The 24,721-nt window shown below is 38.2% G+C and overlaps 1 protein-coding gene across 5 annotated transcripts in view; it reads left to right on the top strand.

The window, feature by feature from the left end:
* The window catches only part of RSRC1 (arginine and serine rich coiled-coil 1), a 174,681-nt gene that overhangs the window by 88,400 nt on the left and 61,560 nt on the right, over nt 1–24,721 (top strand). For all 5 annotated transcript variants that reach the window (XM_049803408.1, XM_049803406.1, XM_049803407.1 and 2 more), the window contains one exon: nt 7,835–7,886. In XM_049803408.1, the coding sequence (XP_049659365.1) occupies nt 7,835–7,886 (52 nt within the window). The remainder of the gene's footprint in view (nt 1–7,834; nt 7,887–24,721) is intronic.

The following is a 24,721-nucleotide window of genomic DNA, read 5'->3' as shown; positions in this document are numbered from 1 at the left end:
AAGCTGTACTTCTCACTTCATCATTAGTCATATTTTTTCTGTGGCCTTGACATACATTAAAGGGAAAAATGGCTTTTCCGGCTCCTCTTCTATTTTGGGGGGGATAATGACTGCCCTTTCCTAGTTAGTATGTTGCTGATGCTGGCTGCTTTGTTTTTTGTATGGAAATGCCAAAAGCGTCTGTGTATTTGATGGACAGATATCGCTCTTATTCCATGCTTTACATGATTTTTCTCCACTATAATTCATGTATATCGTGCTTTGATAATTGTGTAGGTCTGACAACATTTAAGATCAACAATTTTGCTACGCTTCATTCTATTTCAACGCTGTAATAGAACACTGTAGTAGTTTGCCTTAAACCATAGCTAGTATGTGTTGATGGGAGGTCCATAAAAAGCCTAAAGTTCTTAGGAAATGGAGTATGAACTGTTTCTTGGGGTTAAAATGTTTTCTGTTCCTGTTCAGGCTATTTATCGAATGTAAGAAATTACCAGGGATTTTGCAATAAAAAAATATTCCTGCTTGTTAGTATCTATAGTTGTCTTCTGTGCTTCCTGGAGACTCTAAACAGCCTGACAATTCCTCAGATATATATTTTTTTCCCTTTTCTTTCCCCAATTTCATCCTCCATAGTAGTACTAGTGTCAAACTGCTGTGTCAATATAATGTAATTTTTGTGTGTTTCATTTTTAGCTGCTGAACACTTTCATACAGCTAATATGTCAGCTGGATAGTAGTAAAGACAAATTCTCATTTCTTTGTGGTACATAATAGAAAGATAGTTCTGGGCAGGAAGCAATCTGGGAAAAATCTTACTTGTTTGTAAAGTGAACAGAATCAGTGCCATCTCTTACTGGGTACTTTTTCCCCATTTATACATTACCACAGTTTCTCAAACGTTCATTCTTTTTAGAACAGGTAGATCTATGTTAGGTCAGGACACTGGTCCTACCATAGCCTATATCTGAGTGTATTACTGATTGATCGTATCAGCAAAGAAACACTGACTTAGATGTAAATATCGTTTTAACATCCAATCATTTAAGCTGATTTATGTCTGAAAATGTAGAAGTTTAATTCAAATAGTGCCAGATATGCTTATTATGATTCTCTGTTATTAAGTCATATTATGAATTCTTCTCTGGGAATTTTTTTGTGTTTAATGTGAAAAAATGTTCCTCTGTCAATTTTGAATTTGCCATGCTCAAATTCATTGTTTGCTCTGGCTCATGTAAGAAAAAGGTGATGATTACAAGTTCTCAATCTCCTCTTTTTTTAAATATTGTATGGTCCTGTGAGGTGTTCTCTAATACAAATAAGTTCCTTATTTTCAATTTCTTTGGTAATTTTCATGGTTTTTTTAATCTCCTAATGAGGAATAAATGACTGAAAAGGAATCCAACCATCCCTATGCTAAACAAACATGTCACATAATCTTTTCCATAATTTGATCAAACTCCATTTAAAAGATAGCTGGGGTTAGGGTTCTTTGTTGCTCTTTTTCTGTTGAGATAGATTTACTAGAATTGGGATGTATAATATTTCAGGTGAAGGCAGGCCACTGACTTACAGAATATATTAAAATGAAATTACATATCTATCCCCTTTGTTTAATTTTTGTCATTTCTTCCTTGTCATTTCTCATTACTGATATACATTGAGGTCTCCTTTTAGCTGCCCACAACGATGCTAAACTGTTTTTTCCTGAATTGATGCTGTTCTTTGAGAAGGCAGTAAGGTAGATGAGAAGTTCTCCCCAATGTGCATTACTCTGTATTTATCAGCATTACAATTTCTCCCGTTCTGTGCTCCTATTATCACTTGATGTGGTTAAGCCTGTCAGTCTGCTGTACCCCTAAAATCTGTATTTACCTGTAAATTTGATGGAATGCCATCATTCAACGTCTTTCCCAGATCCCTAGTGCAGCTGTAAAACCAGTCTCCATTTTAATAAGGAACAGGTAGCGGTTCCTAATACCTGTGAGAAGAGGTCTGGGGTTGTTTTGTGCCCTGATTACTTCTTTTCTTTTCTTATGCGGGACTTTTTAATTCAAAGCTTTTGGCCCGTCAATGACAACACCAGCTTGTCTTTCCAAGCTGCTGTGTCAGTGTGTTTGAGGAGGTTGAATAGACTCAGGAGATGTGGTGGTTTTTTCACTGAAGACACCATTTAGACAGTATATTAATGTGATCGCTTTTCCTTTTGCTCTGCGGAGCCTCTCCTTTACCCGTGTGCCCTCCATCCTCTTAACGGGAGGGCTGCTGCTGTTATCCCTGCAACACAGCTCTCCCCTTCATCCCAACCAACCACCACCTCGCCTCCTGCCCTTCCCACCATCCGTGCGCGCGCCTGCCTACCAGCTGAGATCGAGAGTCTCAAACAATTAAGGATTTGCAGGTTTAGATGCGAGAAGACTGCACTTCCCGGCATTTCCTGAATTGTGGGAAGAGTTGATTAGCTTCAATATTTATTTTTATTTTTTTTTTCCCCCTGTTCAATTCCTCTGGTTTTGAGTGAAAAGCAAGCCTGAGAAGAATGTACAAGCAGAATCACTTGATAAAGCCTCTAGAAGAGTCATGGTTGCAGTAACGCTGGGGAATTTCTCTTATCCTCTCAGCCTCGCCAACTTTTCTTTTTCTGGAATTCACTGCAAACGAGATTTGCTTTAGGTTTCTGACCCGCTTTGGAAGTATTCCCAGTAGTTTTGGATAGCCATCTCTTCAGACAACTAGAAAACTCATGTTTTGTTCTTTCTTTTTCTTGTTACACTTTTTCTTAACCTTCTTTTCATCTCATCAGGCATTGGGAAGGGTTAGATAAATGTCCCCAGGAAACTGATGATAGGCTGGAGTTAAAATGGCAAGATGGATTTGAGCTTTCAAAAACATATATAAGGTTACTTAATTAGTGTTTATTTGCTGAGTCCTTTGGGTATTGTTTTGATTTGTTTTGATTTTTTTAAACTGGAATTTTACTGTATACATTTGCATCAAGAACAATTTGAACCTGGGGAAATAACATCTTGCTGAGGAAATCTGTATTTGGCACGACTACAATTCAGATTCTATTTTCAATTGCAGTGTGTGGTTGTGCTAATATCATCCCTAAAATACGAGCAGGGGCATACTCTACTGCCACTGTTACAATGGCGTTTGGCCATGAGGCCGTGAGTTTTCTTCAGGAAGAAACCTGGACACAAACCTTTTCTTCAGGGGCAGGGAGAGACATAACTTTAAGACATTTCAACCTGCTATGCGCAAACTAGCTTGCAAAGTTGGGAGATCTATAGCTTCATAGTTTTCTAACGTAATATATTGCCTGTAGGAAATTCTGGTTTTATTAGTAAGTGGAAAAAGTTTTAAATTTCGAACTTGACTATTTGTGTTAAACAAATTTGATATCCTACATCCTCTTTGCAAGCAGAACATTAAATTATAATTTCAGGCAGCACGTGTATCTAAGACAGCTAAGGAATGTCGATCATGTTTGCTCTGGGAAGCATGGCACTTAGGGGCTGTCACATCTCTGTTGGTAGAGATGTAGAGGGCTTAAGGACTGCTATTTTTGTCTTTATCAAATGGGAAGATAAAACATTTGTGTAAAAAACCCACAAAAACTGATCACCATCACACCAAGGTTTGTTAGGCTTTTATAGAGATGTTCTAAGAGAGAAAAGTCCTGTAGTTAAACTATACCCAACCAATGTCATTAGTGATGAATAGGAGGAATTGAACGTGTCCAGTTTTAGCACAGACAATAAACGCCAGTGACATATTCAAGATGAAAATTCCATATTCATAAAAATTAGGTAAGAGAGCATTGCAACTCAGAATACTGCAGCATCATTAACTGCTTGAATCTTGTGATAATGTAATGTTTTCCAATGCTGACGAGAGCCACATGCACTACTTAACAATATTCACAGTCATTAGGTCAAACGGAAGTTTGGACTCTTTTTAAACTCAATGTTTCTCAAATTTTTTCCTCAATGTTCTCAAGTGTATTTTCACTTTAATATTATTTTTCAGTCAAAAATGTTTATCATGCCTCACAAGTAGCAGGAGGATTTTTAGAAATAAAATCTAGTAGCTGAATTGAAGTGTTTGTTTCAAACCTGATAATTAGTTTGGTAAAATTTAAAAGCTGAATCTCCCTTGCAATTGACTATTTTGAAAGCAAAATATGACACTGATGGCATGTCTGAAGGTGCCCATTGAGCACATGACTTGCTTCCTGTAGCTGCTAGCAGCAAGCAACTTGCGTGGGGTTTTTTTTACATGATAAGCACCAAATTTAAAGTTATGAGACGCTGTTTTTAGTGCAGTTTTATTAAAAATATACTATTTATGAAAGCAGTAGCAATGTAATACAGTAGACATACTGTGAAGAAATACAAGTTAAGAAGGATGTGCCACATCTTCCTTAAAAAGCTTGCATTAAAAATTGAATACATATAATCAAATTTTTGCTTGACATATTGATAACAACTGCTAATCACATGGATATTTCTGTTTTATGGTATCCTATAGAGTACCATAGTTTTCTAAAGCATAATTCCAGTGTGTTACGAGACACTTTTTGCTGTATGTAAAATTCGCTGTTAGGGATGCCTGACACACCTCCTGTCATTTTACGTTGTACCTGTTAGGGAATTCCTTTCCTGCTTTTACAGGTAGTGGTCACCTTCATCAACTGTTTCTATAAATACTTGGTACTTTTTTCTTTTTTTTTTTTACTCTGTTTTGAATTCTTTTCCTTCTGTGTTGTGCTTAAGACCGTAAGGAAAGTATGAGGGTTTATTTTGCAACTTGTGCTCGACATCACTCTGATAATGTTTCCTACTCCAATCATTTCACCATTTTTAAGTTTCCTGAGGGTCCTTCTGAAGTTTGTCACTTAATGGTTTTCTAAATCAATACTAACCTCCACTAGTCAGTCTTTCTCACGCATTGCTAACGGCTTGTTTGGGGGTCTAATTGTGATTTTTCAGAAGAATTCATCTTTGTCCATTTTCTCAGAGCATTGGCCTCATCCACCAGTTGGACAAATGCTTTCTGGAGCCCAGCTAGTAACCTTTATTTAAGAACCCTTTATCCATTCGTTGTTTAGGGCATATCGATTGATAATAGAAAGGCATCTATACGAAATTCTCCTGTGGGTATACCAACGTCCACGAAGCAATTGAGTATCAGTTAGTGCTAGGGCTGCGGTCAGGGCAAAGGGGAAGATGCCTGCAAAGCAATGGCGCGTGCAGTTTCCAATGGGATATTGCTGAGTAAAAGAAGAATTTTAGTGCAGCCTACCTTATACCGACAAGACGCATTCGTACCTGCATGAGAGGAGTGGGAAAAGAGCATTTTGAGCTGTGTGGAGCATTTCAGAGCAGGGGGGAGCGGTTGTGTCGGCGCTGGTGGAGCTTTGTGTTTAGTGCTGGAAGGCATCGCTTGTACCGCTGCTCGCTGCTTTCCCTTCTCCTCCGTCTGGAGCCTGGTTTAATATTTGCTCTTTCAGGGAATTATTGTTGGTGTGGTGGTGTTAGATGTTGCCACTGTGGGCTCTGAATACAGTAATAACTGTCAGTGAAACATGTCTTTCTCCGGTCTATAGCACTAAACAGACTGTTCCGCTGTCAAAAAGAAGAGATCCTTTTATTTGAGAGATCTGTGTATATTTTGTTAAGTATCTAACTGGATAACTGCTTTAAGAATAGAAAACCGTATCTCTTAACACAACCAGTCCCGTAGCGTTTGAGACACGCTCCAGTCTTACAGAAAAAAGCCGCTTTAGAAATGCGTCGGCTCGTGCTGCTGCCCGTGTTGGGCAGCCCGTAGGAGCGAGTCGCAGCCTGGGGGGATGCTCGAGCAAACCGCTGAGGCTGTGGGGATGCACTTTGGCCCAGGCAGAGCTGTGCCCTTCATGCTAAGGGTGGTGGATCATTAAAGTCAATCAAACACTTTGTTACAGAACGGACAAGACGAATATAGGAAACTGATTTAATGTAATGTAAGCGTTGCTGGATGCCAGAACCCAACCGATGGGTGGGGTTGCACAAAGACTTGCACTGTTCATGTGAAGACGTGAGCGCAGGTAGTATTTTAGACCAAACACTTTTCCTTCTCTGCTAAATTGCACTGCAGTATTTTGCCATACTGAAGTAACCCTGGTGATTTTTATTTTTTTTTTAAATCTAAAGTTGTCATAGGAATGGAAAAACCGCAAACCCAAGTATGGCTTTTCTGAAACTTAGTAGGTTGGGCAAGTTTGTTCTGGATGGAAAGCAGATCTTTTTCTTCCTCTCCTTTCTTTCTTCTAGTGATGTATTTAATATGCCAAAACATATTGTAATAATTAGTTCTTTGCAAGAGGAAGAAATTTGAAGATATTTTTACAATAAATTTCAAGATTTTTCTTGCTGCCACCAAGATTAGTGGTCAACTCTAATGGTAGCATTGGTATAGTAGTTATAACAATAAATTTTGCCCAATAATTTTGGGTTTGTGCAAACAGCTAGCAAAATTCTAAACTAAAAATATTAGACCTTTGTACAACTAAGATCTGGATCTTCATTTAAATTTCCTTTTTCAATCTGCGGATTAATGTAACATCTTTCATATTGCATGCTAACGAAAGGAGCAGTCTGTAAATTCTTGTAGTAGAAATTGAATTGTTCTTTGTCGTCAGTTATCCTCTTAATAGGTACAGACGTAATGTAAAACAAAGTATTAATAAATAAATAAAAAGAAATAAACCCATAAAAATCAGAAAGTGGGGGTTTTATGAATTCGTAGGAGGAGGCCATTTTATACAGATTATATTTTACAGTAAGACGATATCAATCCTGCTGTGAAAGTCTGTGTTCAAGCACAATGCAATCTGAGATGTCTCTGGTTGAGAGAGATTTTGAGAAAAGCAAATTCTCTTGCCCCACAGAGCATCATTGGTTGGGACATTCCTAGCGAAGAGCTTTGCCCGATTACCTTGATGAACTTTTGTATGGCTAATGGGGTGAAACTGGAAGGGTGTACACTTAGACTGGTTATCAGAAGAAATGTTTTAGTAGCAATATCTGCCTAGAAGAGTTTTCAAAGCTGAACAACGACACCAAAAATTTCCATCATGTTTTGTTTTTAGTGCAGAGCAGAAACCTCCCAAACTTTTCAGATGCTTACAGAAATAATCAACTTCTGAACTCCGTGACAAATGTGGTTTGTGTATAAATTTAACTGTGAAAACATTTGAGTGGCTTCAAAATTAGAGGGATGGCAAGCACATTGGACACAGTAAAACATCACTTGGAATAATTAGCATAGTGGGTACACAGCCAACAATATGTTCCTCAACCCAACAGATGTGAAGAAATACCTTAAGGAGAGGAAAAAATCAAAACAGATAACAGAAGAAGTGTGAAAAGCTCACCATATTAATCATATTAAAACCAGATTTGGAGCATGCTTATGTAGCCACGTGTTTTTGTGTAACGGGGTCACCAAGGAGCTGGGGCGGATTTGCTGTTGGAGGACTCGGGCAGGAGCTGGAGGTGGGCTTCAGCCTGGCCGTGGCGGTGGGTGCTCCGGCTGGTCAGGGTGCCACAGCGCTACCTAATCGGGACGGTATTTTCTGTCCGTTCTGAAAATTTACCTGATAGTTTCTAACTGAAGTATGAGAGTAGTAGTTTCAGTCTGGAAGTTTCTTTGGATGGCGTGGAGGACTGAGTCTCTGGCGGAGGAGAGAGCTCCCCGTTGGCGGTGGCAGTGCCGTGGTCGGTAATGGGGGATCTTGCGTGTCGGATGTGCAAACAGTTCTGAAGATTTATAAATCCTCTCTTTTCAGACTCCTGCGGAACAGGCCAAAGCAAGATTACAGCTGGTTCTTGAGGCAGCTGGTAAGTGTTGCTATTATAAGTAAAATTATATTCTTCTCGTATTTAACTTCTGTAATATCAGATAGTAATTTTATCCTTTTCTGTTTGGCAAATGCTAAGTCTCTTTCTCCATAGCTCACTTCAATTCCTGGTTAAGATGAAACTGGTGTGCAGCATCATTGGCACTTAGTAAATTCCTGTAAGGAGATAAAAAATGTAATTTTTTTTTGCTGTTGAGAACCAGCATTCGGACTTCATGCTGCTGCTGAGACTTTACTCTCAAAAATTTGCTTTTGTTTCTTTATTTTTTTAGCACTGAACTGAATTAGTGCATGTATATATCTATAGTCATTTGTTTGAAGTTGTAGCTGAAATATGTAGCAAGCATTCCAAAAGGCTCAAATCGAGAGGCTGAGCTTACATAGTCGTTCTCTACAAAGAGAAACATTCCGATTTAGTCTGGCACTAGTAAGAAGGAAGGCAAGATGCATATCTGAGTAACTATTTTTAATTTTGGATTAATTAACTATAAATAAAAATTGGAGAAATCCTGTAGTTTGATGGAAGGTCTAAAACTTTAAAGAAATCGTTGTCCTATTATACCACAGCCGAGAAGATCATTCCTTTCATCCTGCCTTTTTTGCCAGCTCTGTATTGAAAGCACGTTAAAGCTCAGAGACACGGCTGTTCCCAAATGGGCAGGAGTTCCACTTCTCTGGTTTATTTTTGCTAATCTAATAGTGTTCAGTACGCAGCTTTGACACGCGCTTCCCAGGTTTTCCCCTGTGGAAGTCGCTGTGGATTCGACCTGTGGTGTAACTCAGACCGAGGTCCACTTTGCTCCTTGCCGGGTTCGATGGAGAGGTTTGCATCCTCTCTTCACCCGCTCTCCAAACAGTTATTTACGAGAGCTGCGTGCGTTTTGATGCGCTTGCACTAAGATTGTGAAAACGTTACTCGAGAACCTTCCACTGCAGTAGGATTGTGGTAATAATAATAAATTTATAAATTATTAATGATCCTTTTATAGAACATTAGTGGATGTTCCTTAGGTACTTGCATTTGTCTTCAGATTATTAAAATAATGATTTAATGCTCTGAAGTGGTAGTCTGTGTTGAGGTTTGTAATCCTAATTAATTTCTGTATCTTATTTTAATTTTCCTATTAAAACTCTGTCAGTTTGTCATGCAAAAAGGAAAGCTTTCAGTGTCTCATACACGTTGTGATAAATACATATTTGTCTTTAGTTCAGCTTTCATCTCTCATATATGTATTTTTAACCTATAAACAGCAATTTCCAAGAAACACCATTTTTTACTTTTTCCCCTTACGGAAACCTTCTGTTTTAAGGAATACCCGTCTTTTCACATTGCTGATATTTTTTTTCAAAAATGCACCTAGCCTTTTGTATTGTATAGCTTCAAATGCACTCATTGTTCTCCATAACTTTTAATAAATCTTTGAAGCATATAATTATAAAATAGATGTGACAGCACTGACCTAAAAAAGCACAATTTGTGTATACTACTCACATCTATCACACCTCATTTTTTAATTTAACACCTGGGAAATGTATAAAAGATATCTATGGGTTGTATATCATCATGACCTGGGTCCCAAAAATTTCCAAAAACATATAAGAGGTCTATGACATTGTTAAATTCAAATATTCACAATTGACGTCTGAAACTTAGATTGAAGCTACAAGCTGTTCATAAATAACTCCAGAGTTAATCTGTTTGTTTCTCTTACATCCAAAATACAGAAAGAAGTTCTTTCCTGGCTTTATTTAAGTCTTAATAATCTCAGGCATTTATGAGATCGTCCCCCTACCTTCTTCCCCCAGTCCTGTATTCAGTCAATTAAATTGAATTTTTATTAAATTGGTGTGAGAGGACTGTTGGAAATGTTAATAATGTTGTTTCGAAATCTTCTTGTGTGTTTACTTATCGCAAAATCAGCACTTTTTTCACCTTTAAGTTTAAAAAAATGAAAAGACATCTATGTTAGACTGTTACTGAGCACCTTTTCAAGGAGTTCACAATCAACAGGTTAATTGTTGTTGCTGTTGTAGCATGATGCTGTATGATATAATGGAATATAATGTAAATTTAAATCTGTACTTTCGTAATGATGAACAAAGCTGTTTGCCTATGTAGCGCTCGATACAGTATCCACCTCAAACTCGTGAATTAACTTGTAGAGTACCTGGCTGTACACATTATAGGAATAGCTGTGCTTTATTCAAAACGTATTATCTACATTTTAATGGTTGTTAATGACACTGTACTCCTCTACGGTTTGGACAAACAAAACAGTCTTACCTTCTGCAATGGCTCAAAATTACCAACAAGTGTTGGTGAGGCGTGTGGGAAGGTCCCTTTGTTCATCTCTATTGACATGCTCTTGTGTTGGCATTTCCATTCCCCTTTCCCTGACATTTCCATGCCATTAATATCCCATCTCCCACGATAATCTAACATTTTCATATATTGTTTGTATTCAAATATATTTGCTCATTTCATTCGGAAGCTTACCATATCTTACTATACCTTGAAAGACTTAACCTAGAGAAAATGTACTTTTCTTACTTAGGAAATTTTTTGGTTCTTAATATACTGGAAATGCCTTTGGATAAACGTAATGCTAATATAGCAAATGGTACCTAACTGTGTAAGGGGACAAACATTTATGTGCATAAACCGAAGCTAGTTTGTCTATAAAATACCAGTGCTTTTTGTAAGAGCACTCTGACTTTAAATTGAAGCTGACGGTGGGTTTTGAAGTTTGCTTACGGCCTTTCCCAGCAGTATATTTATCTGCTACTTGAGTTTATAATCTGCTATTCGCCATAGCCTCATGATATTTTAAATTTATTTTCTTTATTTTACTCTCTATATTTCCCTTTTGTTTAGCCCTATCAAATGGTCTAAATTCCGATGTATATCTTTTGTCAGTGCTGCTACCGTAGATTAAAGCATTGTGTTGAAAAAGGGAAGAGAGGCTGGGATTAAGTTTGTTGTGTACATGTGGAAAAATTGAGTGTGTGTGCTATTGGACATTCATTTTGAGAAAAGAAATTGCCTGTAAGTAATGATACAACTTTGCAACAAGTCCTGGCTGAAGTGGAGATGTTAATTTTTATCACATTTGTCTGTGCTGGAAATGGTAATAGAATGTAGCTTTAATGACTTATATTGACTAATTAAACATAGCGCGGGAATGGTGGCAGGTTAACTGGCACTCTCCTGGGAATACTGCCCTGTCTACGCTGCTGCGCTCTCCCTCCAGCCTGCGTGTGAATATGAAGAGTCACGTTCGGGAGAAATTCTTTATTGTTGATAACTGTTTCATTTGAAACTTCTCTCAGTACCTGGAACATATGTAGAATTGAGGGAAAACTATTTGATATCAGGGCTTAAGTTCAGGTGCTTTCTTCAAATTGGGCACAGGAACAGATACGTATTTGTATGCAATATGCACGCATATTTTTTAAAAGAAGGCATTTGGGCTGTTCCTTTATCAGAGCGCAGAATGTCTGAGGATATTTTGTTCAAATTTCAAAGCAGGAATTCCCAACCTTTCTCCAAGCATAGGAAATGTCAGTCCAAAAGCTGGCTGCACTCTGTTCGTGTGCTTTAGGCTAGTAAAACAGCTAACCCTGCTTTCATGCCAACTACCACATTCGCTACAGACAAGAGGCACTTTATAAGGGGTGTGATTTCCCAAAGAATTTAGGTACAAAAAGGTTTAGACAGTCCTTGTTTTGCTTTACTCTTCTCCTGATGTTTCAGTGAAATATTTACATGTTAGAGTTGTCTTCTCAATCTGAAGGTGTTGGGGGGTGTGTGTGTGTCTCTCTCTTTTTTTTTTTTTTTTTTTTTTCTTCTTCATGTCAACCTATTGACATGGAAATTATGTGGCTTTATCCCTGTGGCTTTTTAAGCAAGAGAAAGTGGTATATTGAAATGCACTAGTTATGTTATGGATTTACAGAATACAGGTTTGAAAGTGCTTTCAGTATGTCAACTTTTCCAAGTCCTGTTCTAGTACAATGGCCATAGTTCTAAAAAGTTAATTATACGTTATTGTGTTCCCCTTGCTCTTTGCTGCTTGCTTCATCACCAGACATGCTTGATTTTAGGGAAGGTAGGTCCAATGGCCAACTGCTCAGCCTCAGCAGGAGTTGTAGATATTTAGTATCTTGGGAAAATCTGCTTTTAGTTAGATATTAATTTAGGGAATAACAACCAATTTCTCTGAAAGACAAAAGATAGCAAATAGTAAACTAGACTCTCTTTAATTGGATTTTTTTTTTCCTGGTGCATTTTGGGGATGGGAATTGTGACTTCTGGTCTCTCATTCTGGGAGAACTGGTAAAATAAAAAATATTCACCTGTATTTGTGAGGGGAGGAGGGGAAGACGGCCATGTTTATATTCAGGTGGTATAGCGCTTTCAAGAAGTTTTGTCTCCAAGTCCTTCATTCATGCCAACTTTGCTATGCACTTTGTGAAATAATTTTTTTTCTTTGTTGTGTAGATTAATATCAGCATCTTTGTTCTCATTAAGCAGGGCAATACTTGAAGATACTGAAGCATTCCACTTCAATTTTTAAGGCAACTGATGTCTGATTTATAAAAGCTGTCGTTCAGTAGAAGTTGTTGGTCGCAGCTATAAATTTATATTTGCACGACTTTATTTCCTTCTTAATATTGAGATACAAGAAAGCCTTTTTAGCATCCTCTAACAATATCACAGCAACTTGCCATGTTTGAGCAGATGTTAAGCAGGCAATAGTTGAATGTTAATTTTGAGAGGGTGGTATGTTTAAGCCTATCTGAAGTATGTTGCATGTGGGCCTTCCAGACTTAGCTACAATGCTTTGTCTCTTGGGAGAATTTTAAAGCTAAACCTCTTTCTTTTTGTCACTCTATATGGACTCTCTCAAGTCAGTATAAAGCAGATCATCCCTGGGCTAAAGCTCTTCAGCTTTTGTTATTGGGCTCTGTAGACCTGTAATTAGGCCTCCTGGCAGGCCTTGCAGGCCAGTTAATGGTCATATGGAGTTTCTATGAGGCAGACTGGCTTTGTGTAAATCCTTCGTAGGGATACGTTTATGGGTCACTTCCTACCAGGACCGGGCTTTGTGCCGCTGCCCCACGGGCTGACAGGGAGCAGGTTCCCTTGACCATCGACAGCTCAGTTTGCGGCGCACAATCTACCCGGCTAATCCCCAGTGTAAACAGAGGATTTAGCTGAGCTTCTGTCACTTACAGTTGCCAAACCACTTGGGTGTCTGTGATTTCTTTCCCAGACTTCATTACCGAGAGACGGAGAAGCACAGAAGATTTGAGCCGGGGTTTTGTGTTAAACGTTTGCGCGCTCCTATCGCTAATTTTAAGGAAAAAGTTCGCCCTGCTTCGAATCCTGCCTTGCTAGAAGCTTGACAGAATACCTCAGAACTCTAAAGCTGGTTAATGTGTGCCGTAAATTGTTGTACGGCGCCCGTGTTCTCCCATAAAGGTTAAAAAAAGGATGAATATTCCAAACTGTAAGTGTAGTGATGTGAAATAGCATGTGGACGTTTCAAACTGTCGATATTGCTGCCTTTACCAAAGTAGTCTGAATGTTTTGCTCTGATGATAGGCAGAAATTTCTTGCTCTCCTTATAAAGACGATGACAAAAGGCAATTGATCTGGATTTTCAAAGGTCTACAGTTGAAATAAGTGACTGATCTATTTTTGGAATCTGCATTTCAATCTATGGCTGAAAGAGCATTCAAGAATAGAGCATTTTTGTGCAAAGAATTCTTGACAGAGTTTATTTAAAGGAAACTTTAGAACTGACACGCTAATATGACATTAGCAATATGCGGTAAAGATAGATGAATACAAATCGTAAGCATTTAAAATTTATCAGATCTGTTTGGCAGCAATTCTGGGTATTGGATATTTAACTCATTATCTTTGGATTATACTATCAAATTCCTCCCTTTAATTTTGTACCATGCATCTTTATTACGTTTTATGTATTCCTTAAAAAGAAAATTATTGAATCTAGCAAGTATATTTGGCCTTAGCTATTGTAAAAATGCAAGTGTCTTATAATACCTATTGCATTTTTCAAATCTACCCATGGGGAGAAAACCCCTAATTTGCACTCGGTGCCTGATAAATAGATAGTCAAATATTCTCTACTTTCTGGTATCAAAATGGCTCATAACAGATGTGGCTGAAAGGACCACATACGTAGACTGTATGATTTTAGTCTGGTGGAACTAATAGGATCACTTGCTACTTCATAGATTCTTGCTTTTCTTTTACTTTAATAAAAACTGTTTAGTTAAATAGGATGGCCTCTATTTTGCTCTTTTCTAGCTATGCAAAGTAGTAAGGCAGGCAGGTGGCAACAAGTATGCGAAATTTCCTTTTATTGGTGTCTATTTTTGTATGCCCAATTTATAAAATGTTTATGGATTTCTCATTTTGATTATGGTTTTCTTACTTTTGATTTTGCTATTTGTGTTCTTTCCACTGAAAACTTGATGGCCTTAGTTTGAATTTCTAATTATGCAAACAATTTTAGAAGGATGGGAAACGTGTTGGCTTACATGCAGAAAGGATGAAATAATCTGTAAAATATTTTACCTGTTTCATGGGAATTTAAAAATAGCTTTTAAAATATTGCTTTCCCCAGAAATTGTAAGAAATTGAACTTATAACAAGCTTAAAAGTTGCTGAATATTGAAAAAGAGATGAATATACTTACTATGTGGGTATGCTCAGTTTGATTTAATATAAAATCCTTACTTCTATCAATTTCAAACAGTTGTTCTGAGTAGTGTCTATTGACACTTTGGATAATTGAATTTTACTTCATTCATATAAAAATCTCAATTCTATGAGCAAAGATGTCTTATTGAATTACCTTTTCTCTATGTGACAACACGGATGTATGCGCCAAAAATGTTTTTAAAAGTGTTTTGTGTAGCATTTCTTGAACCCCAAGCTAAGGAGAATTTGAATGGGTAAGAATCTGTTCCTGACGCAAACACCACCAAACAAGCAAGACCTGGGTACGTGTATGTGGGCGCAGGCAAGCGCGATGCCCGAGCACCCCGGAGTTCGGGTGGGATGTCCTCCCCGGACTCCAGCGCAGAGGGAGCCCAGGGACCTGGGCAGAGGATGCAAAGAGCTGCATCTAATTATTGCTGCATCTTTTAAATAGCTTGGCCCCATCCCACGGCAGGTAATTTGGTCACTTGCGCTGCTGCCAGCAAGCGTTTGTGGTTGACAACCTCCCGCTCCCTTACTCCGAGAAGGCACAGGATCAGGACCTTGGGGTTTGTTATACTGCAGGCTACAAAACAGCATCTAGTAATTGTTGAAGATGAAATTTGTATCATGCTCTTATACTGATGACAAGCTGTTAAAACATTACAAACAAAACAAAAAAAGAAGTGGATTAAGAGAAGTTTTAGGTTGGACTTCGTGAAAGTCACTTTGCAAGGTTGTCCTGAAGAGGGCAGAAATTTTTTCATGTTTTCAGAAACAAATTGAGGAGAAACTGTCTTCCCATTGCTGCCGTGGTTTCAACTACAAGCATTAATTGCTTGTAGCCCCAAGAAATTGCCATTTATGGTTTTTCTTGCTTAATGCCTTTGTCGTTTCAATACTCTTTCTGTGTTATATCTTCACTTTATGCCTGAGGTTTGGTCAGGAGTAGAAGGTTTTGCTGTTTTGCCTCTCTATTCCACATGTGAGCAAGTGATACAGAAAACTTGAGAATGAGACTGAGAACTTGAGAGAGAAATGAAGGGGAAGGTGGGTGGAGAAAAGATAAAACAGTTGTTCTGAAAATGTAGATGTGAGGCCTAGCTATCGCAATACACCCTCAATGATAGCTTTTTTCAAGTACTAAGGTAATTATCTATTTATTTGCACATGTTAGCATTAAGAATTGACTGGTACAGGGATGGGCAACCACAGACACAGGTGTAGTGTTTGGCACTGTCCTGGTTTTGGCTGGGATAGAGTTAATTTTCTTTCTAATAGCTGCTATAGTGTTGTGTTTTGGCTTTAGGATGAGAAGAATGTTGATAACACACTGATGGTTTCAGTTGTAGCCAAGTAGTGTTTGCACCAAGTCAAGGATTTTTGAGCTTCTCACGCCCAGCCAGCAAGAAGGCTGGAGGGGCACGAGAAGTTGGGAGGGGGGACAGCCGGGACAGCTGACCCAAACTGGGCAAAGGGGTATTCCATACCATGCGACGTCATGCCCAGTATATAAACTGGGGGGAGTGGGGCTGGGAGGGATCGCCACTCAGGAGCTAACTGGGCATCGGTCTGCGGGTGGTGAGCAATTGCACTGTGCATCACTTGGTTTGTATATTCCTTTTATTATTATAATTGTCATTCTATTATTGTTATTATTATCATTATTAGTTTCTTCCTTTCTGTTTTATTAAACTGTTCTTATCTCAACCCACGAGTTTTACCTTTTTCCTTCTGATTCTCCCCCCCATCCCACTGGGTATGGCGGGGGGAGTGAGTGAGCGGCTGCGTGGTGCTTAGTTGCTGGCTGGGGTTAAACCATGATAGGCACTGATCAAGATTTGGGCTGGCAGCAGTGACTAACGCTTTGGTTAAATGTGGTTTGTACTAAACAGAGAGGTTATTTGTCATTGGTTAATATAGGAAATAAATAAATGCATGAAACAGTAGTGTCTTGCATTTGTGAATTGCAAAAACCTAATGCAACGAGTTAGATTCCTCCCATCTGCAGCCTTTCTAACTGACACGCAGGCGTACGTGGTGATCCTTTCGTGCATACCAATTAGGATGCAATGAGATAACGATCAAGTTTCTTGGACTCCTACTTTTATGACTAATCGCGAATGACTGAGTAACAACAGAGTATTGCTTTTATCCAGCTGTATCTGACCTGGGTGATGTTTTCTCCTGCTGGTCTGAAAGAGAGACCGAACACGCTGTTTATTGGTACCCAAAGTACCAAATCTGAATTATGTTCATCAGCCTAATGTCTTATTTTGTCTGTCTGCCCAAACACTTAGAGCCAACTAATAGAGGCTTTGGTAGGAGGTCTGAATATTCCCCCCACTTCTCTCGGTTCATTATTGGAGATAAACAGAAGAAACCACATCTGTGGATTTCATTAATTGTTTTACTTTCCTTTGTGTTGCTCCATTAACCCCCCAAGTGAAACTGAAGTCCCTCAGAAGTACTTTTCTGCCAGAAGATCATGCAGAAACTTAAGGAAGAACTTCACACAGGAAGCTCATAGGGCATTTTATTCTTCTTCAGTGAATATGTATTTTCAACAATTTGTTCTACAGTGAATTATTTCTTTTTTTTCCTTTTTTTTTCTTCTTTCCTGGAGTTCCTAAAAATAGCTGATGCCATGGAATTCCTTTGGACATTGTTCAACAACAACAGCAAAAAAGTTATCATCTTGTTGTTATAGTCACAAATTATTGCTTGGAAGTGTTTAACACCATCTTAAATCCGGCCTCTCATAGGCAGGCAAGAACCTGGATTTCTGTTGCATCCAGATTTTGGAGAGGGTATCAGGTGCTTAAGGGAAGCCAAAAGTCTTCTGAGTGTCTTTTTAGGCTCTTCCTTCTACAGGCTCACTATAAATAAAACTGCAGTTTCATCCAGTAAAATGAATCCAAAAACTCTGCATCTTTTCCCAAGAATTTTGTGTGCTCGTTAGTATGTTTACATACCTGAATTTCCCATTTGCAGCCTTTTTTACCCAGCCTCATTCTAGGTTTTTTAAGCTTTGTACTAGCGAGATCACAACAAATACAGGTGTTCTTTAGTAGAGAAAATGGTCTTGATTTTTTTCCTTATATTCCAGGAGTCTAGACATGAATAGAAGATTTAATTTTCAAGAATATGATTTGCATAATATATAGACTAATGAAAGACTACAGTTTGAAAAAATTGATGAATGGTCCTGGTCTCTATTTTGATAATTAAGCTTTGTGGTTATTTCGTAACAAAGCACTTGATGTCTGAAGAATTCATAGAAGATATCTCGCTGTAAGAAGAGGAAGGGTGGTGGTTCTTTCAGCGTCTATAAAACTGCAAACCCTGTCGGGAATTTTGATTTGTAGTGAGTTTGCACCAGTCTGTGAAGTTTGTTATTGTTCCCTGTCTCGGTTCTTTTAAACGTAAGGGAACTGGAATTACACTTCTGAAATGTCTCCCAGATCATCCAAGTAGGCCGTGCGGTCCGATTTCTCTCTGCTGCCATCTGACGTGCTGAATGCTCTGTCTGTCTTGAGTTGTGGAGTAAAAGGTTGCGTGGCTTTCCATAGCTCCAGAAAAGGGTGATCTTCTCTGGACTTCAGGGCTCTCAGTGAGCTCATCCTTTCCATAAGGATCTGAACATTTATTCTTCCATCTATAATCCTGTCCCTGTACTCTACAGATTAGTTCACAACTCTTGGTGAAATGCTTAATTTTTTTGTTTTCATCTGCTCAGTTCTGTTCAGACAGTATCACTGTGGCAGATGCACATCCTCAGCTTAGAGAGACTTCCCAAGATTTTCGTAGTGTATCCTTCTGCTGTAGGTACGTATTTGAAGGTGGAAGATTTCATCCTATTCTTGAAAACTAGCTAATTTAGGAAACTCATCTAATTATGGAGTTAGTGAACCCAGTTTCTAGGTCAACTGCTGATTCCTACTCAGCAGATTTCTGTGTCAAAAACCATTTAGTTGACGACATCAGCAGAAAGAACACTTTTGAACAGACTCTGAGCGATATAAGAATTAAATTATTAAAAAAAAACAACCTAAGAAAATGTATATTGGAATAAATTTATGGTAGATAACTTTTATTGTGAGTTTTATGAGAACTGCAGGTATTTTAAGACTGAATTTCAGAAAGATGCAGAAAGTAGTTGAACTCACCTGGATCGTCTACACCAATGAGCTCCATAGCCATGCACAAGTGCTTATACAGCTGGAAGTTAAATACATTTCTTCATACATTACTTGCTCCTAATTTGTTGGCAAAGCTACATAATCTCATTAGAGTACTAAAAAAATAATACTTTCTGCATGCAAAGCGACAACTATATAAAAAAGAGTCATTACTCCAAGTAATTACTTTTTTAACATATTAATGGTCTTGTCCTTACAAAGTATGTGGTTTTGAAGTGCAGCTGTTTTGTGTCATTGGTGAGCAAAGTAAACACTTGATTAATCAATAATTACTTCGATAATTAATTCAACTTCATTTTTCATGATTGCTGAAAAAATGCGGAATTTTAATTAAACGAATTTGGGTGGAGAATAAAATGTGTTTGAAACAGCACAATTCACTTTTGCAATTTGTAATACCATTGTGTTGGTGTCTAAAAGCCGTTCACTTCATGAACCTCTTTTAGGCTCTTACAAGAGATTAAAAAAAAATAATGTTTTGAACCATTTTTGTAGAATGTATGTTTTTTTCTATTTTAAGAAGCCAATCAGTAGTTGCTAATGTAGGGATGCCATAATGTAAAACAGAGCCTATAAGTAGCCTTTACAGTAACTTTATTAGTTAATGAACATTTATTGCCTTTAGAAATTATTCTGAAGCTTTTAGAATTTTTTTTTGTTAGATTTTTTTTATCTGAGACCTGTTTTTCATGCTATGGAGAAACAAAAGTATCTCAGGCTTACATTATAACTAATGGGTTTTCAGTAATATTGTAGCATATGGTATACATGATTTTGATGCAAATATGTGTGCTAATTATGTGCAGATGAATCTTTCAGTCCTGCTATTGATCTTAAGTCAAAGACAATTTTTCAGTTAGCTTAAGTTTTATATCAATTCATATTTAGCAACTTTGCCCAGTAATTTAATTATATCCTGTTTTGCCTGCAGAAACCATATGTGGTTGTGTGGCTAGTTTCTGTTTAAGCGTGCCTTTTGGGAAACATTATGTCTTAATACCAATAGCAAAATATTTATTTCTTGTATTTTACCCGCTCTGTCATGCCATCTTCTCTGTATAGGTGCCTGCTTTGGTCTGTGGTCCTTAAAGCATTAGCCAGAATGCGTGCCCCTAAGATACGCCGTGACAGTATACCTTGTACATCTTTGGATGTTTACCACCCTTCAGTTTAGGTTTTCTACAAGTGACACTGGAGAGCGTTTGGCTGGATTTTATAGCCTGGATACCCAGAAAAGGGCTTTAAAGTGCTTGATACCCTCAGCAGCACTGCTCTGGCTGGTGGACATGAATTGTGTGTTGAAGTGTTTAGGGCCTCTCCGTCTAATTTCCAGATGCGAAGCGTGCCCGAATGTCTCGCTCAGCTTGCTGAAGGGAGAAATAAGTGGAAAAGAAAGAAAACGTCCTTGCTCCTTCTCACTGTCGTGATGGTGCACGCTGCAAGTTTTTGAGTGTGGAGGTCGCTATAGGAGACCTTGCTCATGCTCCCGCTGGTAGGTGTTGCCGAGGCACCTGTAATTTAATAGATAAATACTCCCTCTCTATCAGTGGATTTTAGATCACAGTGCCCTTTTGAGGTAGAGCCACGGTTTCGGGGAGTTTCAGTGACTTGCCAACAGTCACGGGTGGTCTGTGACGGAGCAGGAATGAAGCCCGTGTGCCAGAACTTGGTCTCATGTGTGACCATGTCATCCTGATTTCCTCCTTAGCTCCAGACTGAGATTAGAAGTTGTAACTAGTAATCAGTGCCCTATCTGCTGTTATTTTTCAACTGGGAGAGAACTTCAGGGTTGTCTGGAAATACGCGTTGCCGCGTGTGAAGCAAAGGTACCTGAACTGCAGATGCAGAATTAACTATCGTGATTGTATTCAAGCACATGCTCACAGAAGAAGGCAGACTTTTAATCAAGGGTAGGTATTTCTGTATCTGTCATCGCTACTGCACAAAATGCCCAAAGTTTCAGAGCCAGATATTGCTGGAGTTAATATTGATGCTGTACAGTGCAGCCCATTCTGTTGTGGAGCAGAGGAACACAAAGGCATCTCCACCGAGAGACGGTCTTACGGGTTTGGGAATTTGCATCTCCCCGTACTGGTCGTCAGAGAAAATCCTCCTCTCGTACCACCCCCAGGTGGCTGTGAGGCACAGTTAGGAGCCGTGCTGGAAAGTTGGCGTTCTTGCAAGGGTCTGCACGCGGTGGTTCAAACCGGGACCGGCCTGAGCTCATCCTTAGGCGCGAGGCTGAAGGTGGTGGGCAGCTCAAACTGGACGCGGTGTCCGGGACGGCGTCGGTGACGGCTCCTCCTGAAAACAGCCCCAAGTCTCGCAAACAAACTTTGAAAAACTTCGTTGTTCTTCTGCACGGTAACAAAGCGCAGAATTATTCCTCAGTGCTAATGGCATGCAGCAATACAGGCTGGGTTTAAAAATCTTGAAGCCTGGAAAAATACAGCACAAATTTGTGAATCTTGATATACGCAGGTCCATGGGCCCTTTTTCCTCATAGTTCCCTGTCCATTCTGCTAAGCTCACTTGCCTACTTGTTGAAGATATAAAATTGCATCATTTTCTTGAAATACTTCACAGCAAGTGGAAATCAAAACCTGCCATTTTTGTGCTTTTCACATTTATCCTTTCAGGAAAACCTGAAATACAAGCACGTTGCTCTGACTTCAGAGTACAGTTGTCCAGCACCTGAAGATCTTGTTTTGTGCCTACAGGATCTTCTTGTAAATCATATATAAATTAATTTTTTCACTTGAACCAAGAGTAGTATTTCATGTGGGTAATAAAATTCTTGTTTTACAGTTATTGAAAGAATATTTATCACAACTTTATTAAATATGGAGAACTAAGTGTGCCATTTTCTCCAAGTGGTTTCGTTTGCTCATGTTTTCTTTGTTGACCCAAATGAATGAAATTAGAACAAACAATCTCTGAGTCATTTGTAATCAAGAGCTGATTAATGGAGTTTGGTTTCATAGCCATTATTCATTCAAGAACACCTGATATCTTTCCCATAAACAAATTGTGTTTGTCCAAATTAAGAAATTAAATGAAGCATTTGATGAGTTTATGATTGACCCTTCTAACTCTGAGCCCATTAGTCAATGTCGTTATCATACAAAACTGCTTGACTAATGTGCTGTCTGAAGAAGCATGTGGATTTATTATGATTTCTGATTAATGCATGCTGCAAGCCAAACTACTAGATTGTAATAATTTTTTGATTTTCATTTTAGCAGTCGCTGAAGATTTTCATCTGTGATGAAATGCATTCGTGTCCCATTAGATTTAGAGATGATAATGAGGTGTCGACTGAATAAATCTTAAAATATAGTGGTGGATGTTTAGCAAAGATTTCGCCCCCCCAGTGGTGCAGTTGTGTTAGGCTTCCTGTAAGGATGACTGCCTATCATTTCGTAGGCACTTATGTGCGACTTCAGAGCAATTCTCATACTTATGAGACTACCAGTAAGAATTTCTATAAAAATAAGCATTATTGGTTTTCCTTTGTATTGTTCATATTTGTTTGTTTTATGAAATTTTAGTATCTGTATTTTTAAAAAAAAAGAGGGGAGTGTTTGTTTACTATGGTTATTTTGCCAGGATTTTATATGGCAATATTTTCTGTCTGCAAGAATGCTCTTGAAAAGCAGACTTGAAGATAAACTTCTGTAATAAGAAGATGGCTTTATCTTTTAAAACGCTATAAATACTATTATTTTGAGAGGTTTTTTTCAGTTTTAGGTAGCTAAAACAATTTTTTTTTTTGGTTAAATTTCCTCTTTAAAATGTAATTAATACGGGCTCTGTACAAAAGGGTAGATCAAGTATTCCCTTCATTTCTTGGAAAACAGATCTATTCAGCAGTTCATGCTTTCTCAGTATTTTGAGAAACTCTTGTTTTTGAAAATGTGACATTATGAAAATGCAGTCTTTGGAAACAAAATTGTTTTCTCTTCTCACCAAGACAATTTTTTTTTTCCCCTGAGGTATAAAAAGCATACATGTTGTATGCCTATTTAAAACGATAATGGTCTTTCTGGATCATTTGGCTATTTGCAGTACAAGCAGGAACTTTATCTGATGTTCTACTTCTTTGTTTCTAGGCCACTGTTCTATATTACTTCACTGGGGGGTTGGGGGAGGGAAGTCGTGCTCTATGTTCTTCACAATTCACAGCTAATGCTACTTGCACTCATTTGATGCTGCTACCTGTAGATACCAAACTTATTTATGGTTTTAATTTTAAATGGAAAAGCATGCAAATGTACTTGGAGAAAAACATAAAAATGTGTCAGAGGTGTGGAGAAAAGAAAAAAAAAAAGGCATAAAGATTGTTTTCGTAGAAGAAATAATATGGCTCTTTCTTTAGACAAGTGAAGTTGCTTCCATATGTGCCAAATCAGGCAGTAATATGCCTAATCATACCAAACTGAGAATAGGCATTAGAACCAGAATCAACTTAGAACGGGGTGGAAGGGTTGCTATGTTTTTTTGTCTGTGTCAGCATATTGCCTACTTAACTCATTCAAAAGAATTGTTTCAAAGACTGAATACAGCTCCAGTCTCTCAGCTACTTCAAGTAGTATATTATATGTATTAATAATTTTATCTGAAGACAAATGAGTAATTTCCCTTTGAAAAAAGTACCTGCTAGCTAGAAGCCTCACATGGTCTACTCTGAGAGCTTTGCATAATCACAATTGAGGAGGGCATTCAGAGAGTTTATTGGAAAAAAAAAAATCTCCCAAATATGTGATGAATAAACTTACACTAACTGCCTAGAGCTATATTTGCCTGTAGCATTTAAAACTCCTAATTCCTTGGCTGGTGTTTAGGTGTGTAGGGAGACCTGAACAAGCACCAGCAATCTTCTTTTGATCCTAAACCAAAGAGTGTGAAAGGGAGAGAGGGACTGAGCTGTGAGTTAAGACATCACCCTGCATGCTTTTTAAGAACAGTTAAATGATGAAATGGTAGAGATAGTGTTTGTTTTTCACTTGAAAAGTCTATTGGCAGATATAAACCGTGTATATATATATGTATACGCAGGTATGCATACGTATTTCTCTAGCCTTTTTTAAAATGAAAAGCTAGACTTTCGCTTAGCACTCTTCCAAATGCGAATCAATATGCAAAAGCAAGGAAAGTTCATGCTGAATTAAATCTGCAGACAATGATTTCAGCTATGTTGCCACAAGCTTGTTAAAGAATTCCACTGTGATACATGGGAAAGGGCAAAATGGTGTCTTTAATAAAAGGTAAGAGTAATGAAAACTTGTGTCCTTTGCCATATCACTTGTATTGATTACCCTAGCAAGAAAAAAAAAAAAAGGTAGTATTTCAAAACACAGCTAATGTGAACAATCAAATTGTATGCTTTTATGTCAGATCCTCCCTTTAATTCCCTTTCTATTGCTCTTCTCTATGGCTACAGTATAATTTATTATTTAAGATTTCTGGGCAGGGTTCTTTGTTTAAGCCATCATGTATCCCTCTATGTTGTTAAAATACCCAATGAAACAATTTAATCAGAGTATTGTCTTAAAGGTTTTGAGCATTTTATCCTGTTGATCTTGAGCCCTTGGAGAGTCTTCTCTGAAAAATGTTAATGATTTTATAATGGTGAGCCTCTTTGAGCAAGATGAAATCGTGATTCCATTGCTATCAACTCAAGGCAAGAAAACGTGAAGGGAAGACTCTGTCATGGATTTCTCAGTTCTTTAGGAAGCGAGGGTTATTCACATTTACATTGCAAAAGAACAAGTGCTTGAAACCCTGAGCTGGTCCTACATGAGCTGAGCAAGCGAGTGCAGAGCTCTGTAGGAATGGAGCTGTGGTCAGGCTGAGGGTCGTTAACCATAGTCAGTA

Source organism: Accipiter gentilis, chromosome 6 (genome assembly GCF_929443795.1).
Source record: "Accipiter gentilis chromosome 6, bAccGen1.1, whole genome shotgun sequence".
NCBI classification, from domain to species: domain Eukaryota; kingdom Metazoa; phylum Chordata; class Aves; order Accipitriformes; family Accipitridae; genus Astur; species Astur gentilis.
The sequence above is the reverse complement of the archived record's forward strand: the minus strand, read 5'-3'. Positions and strand labels throughout refer to the sequence as shown.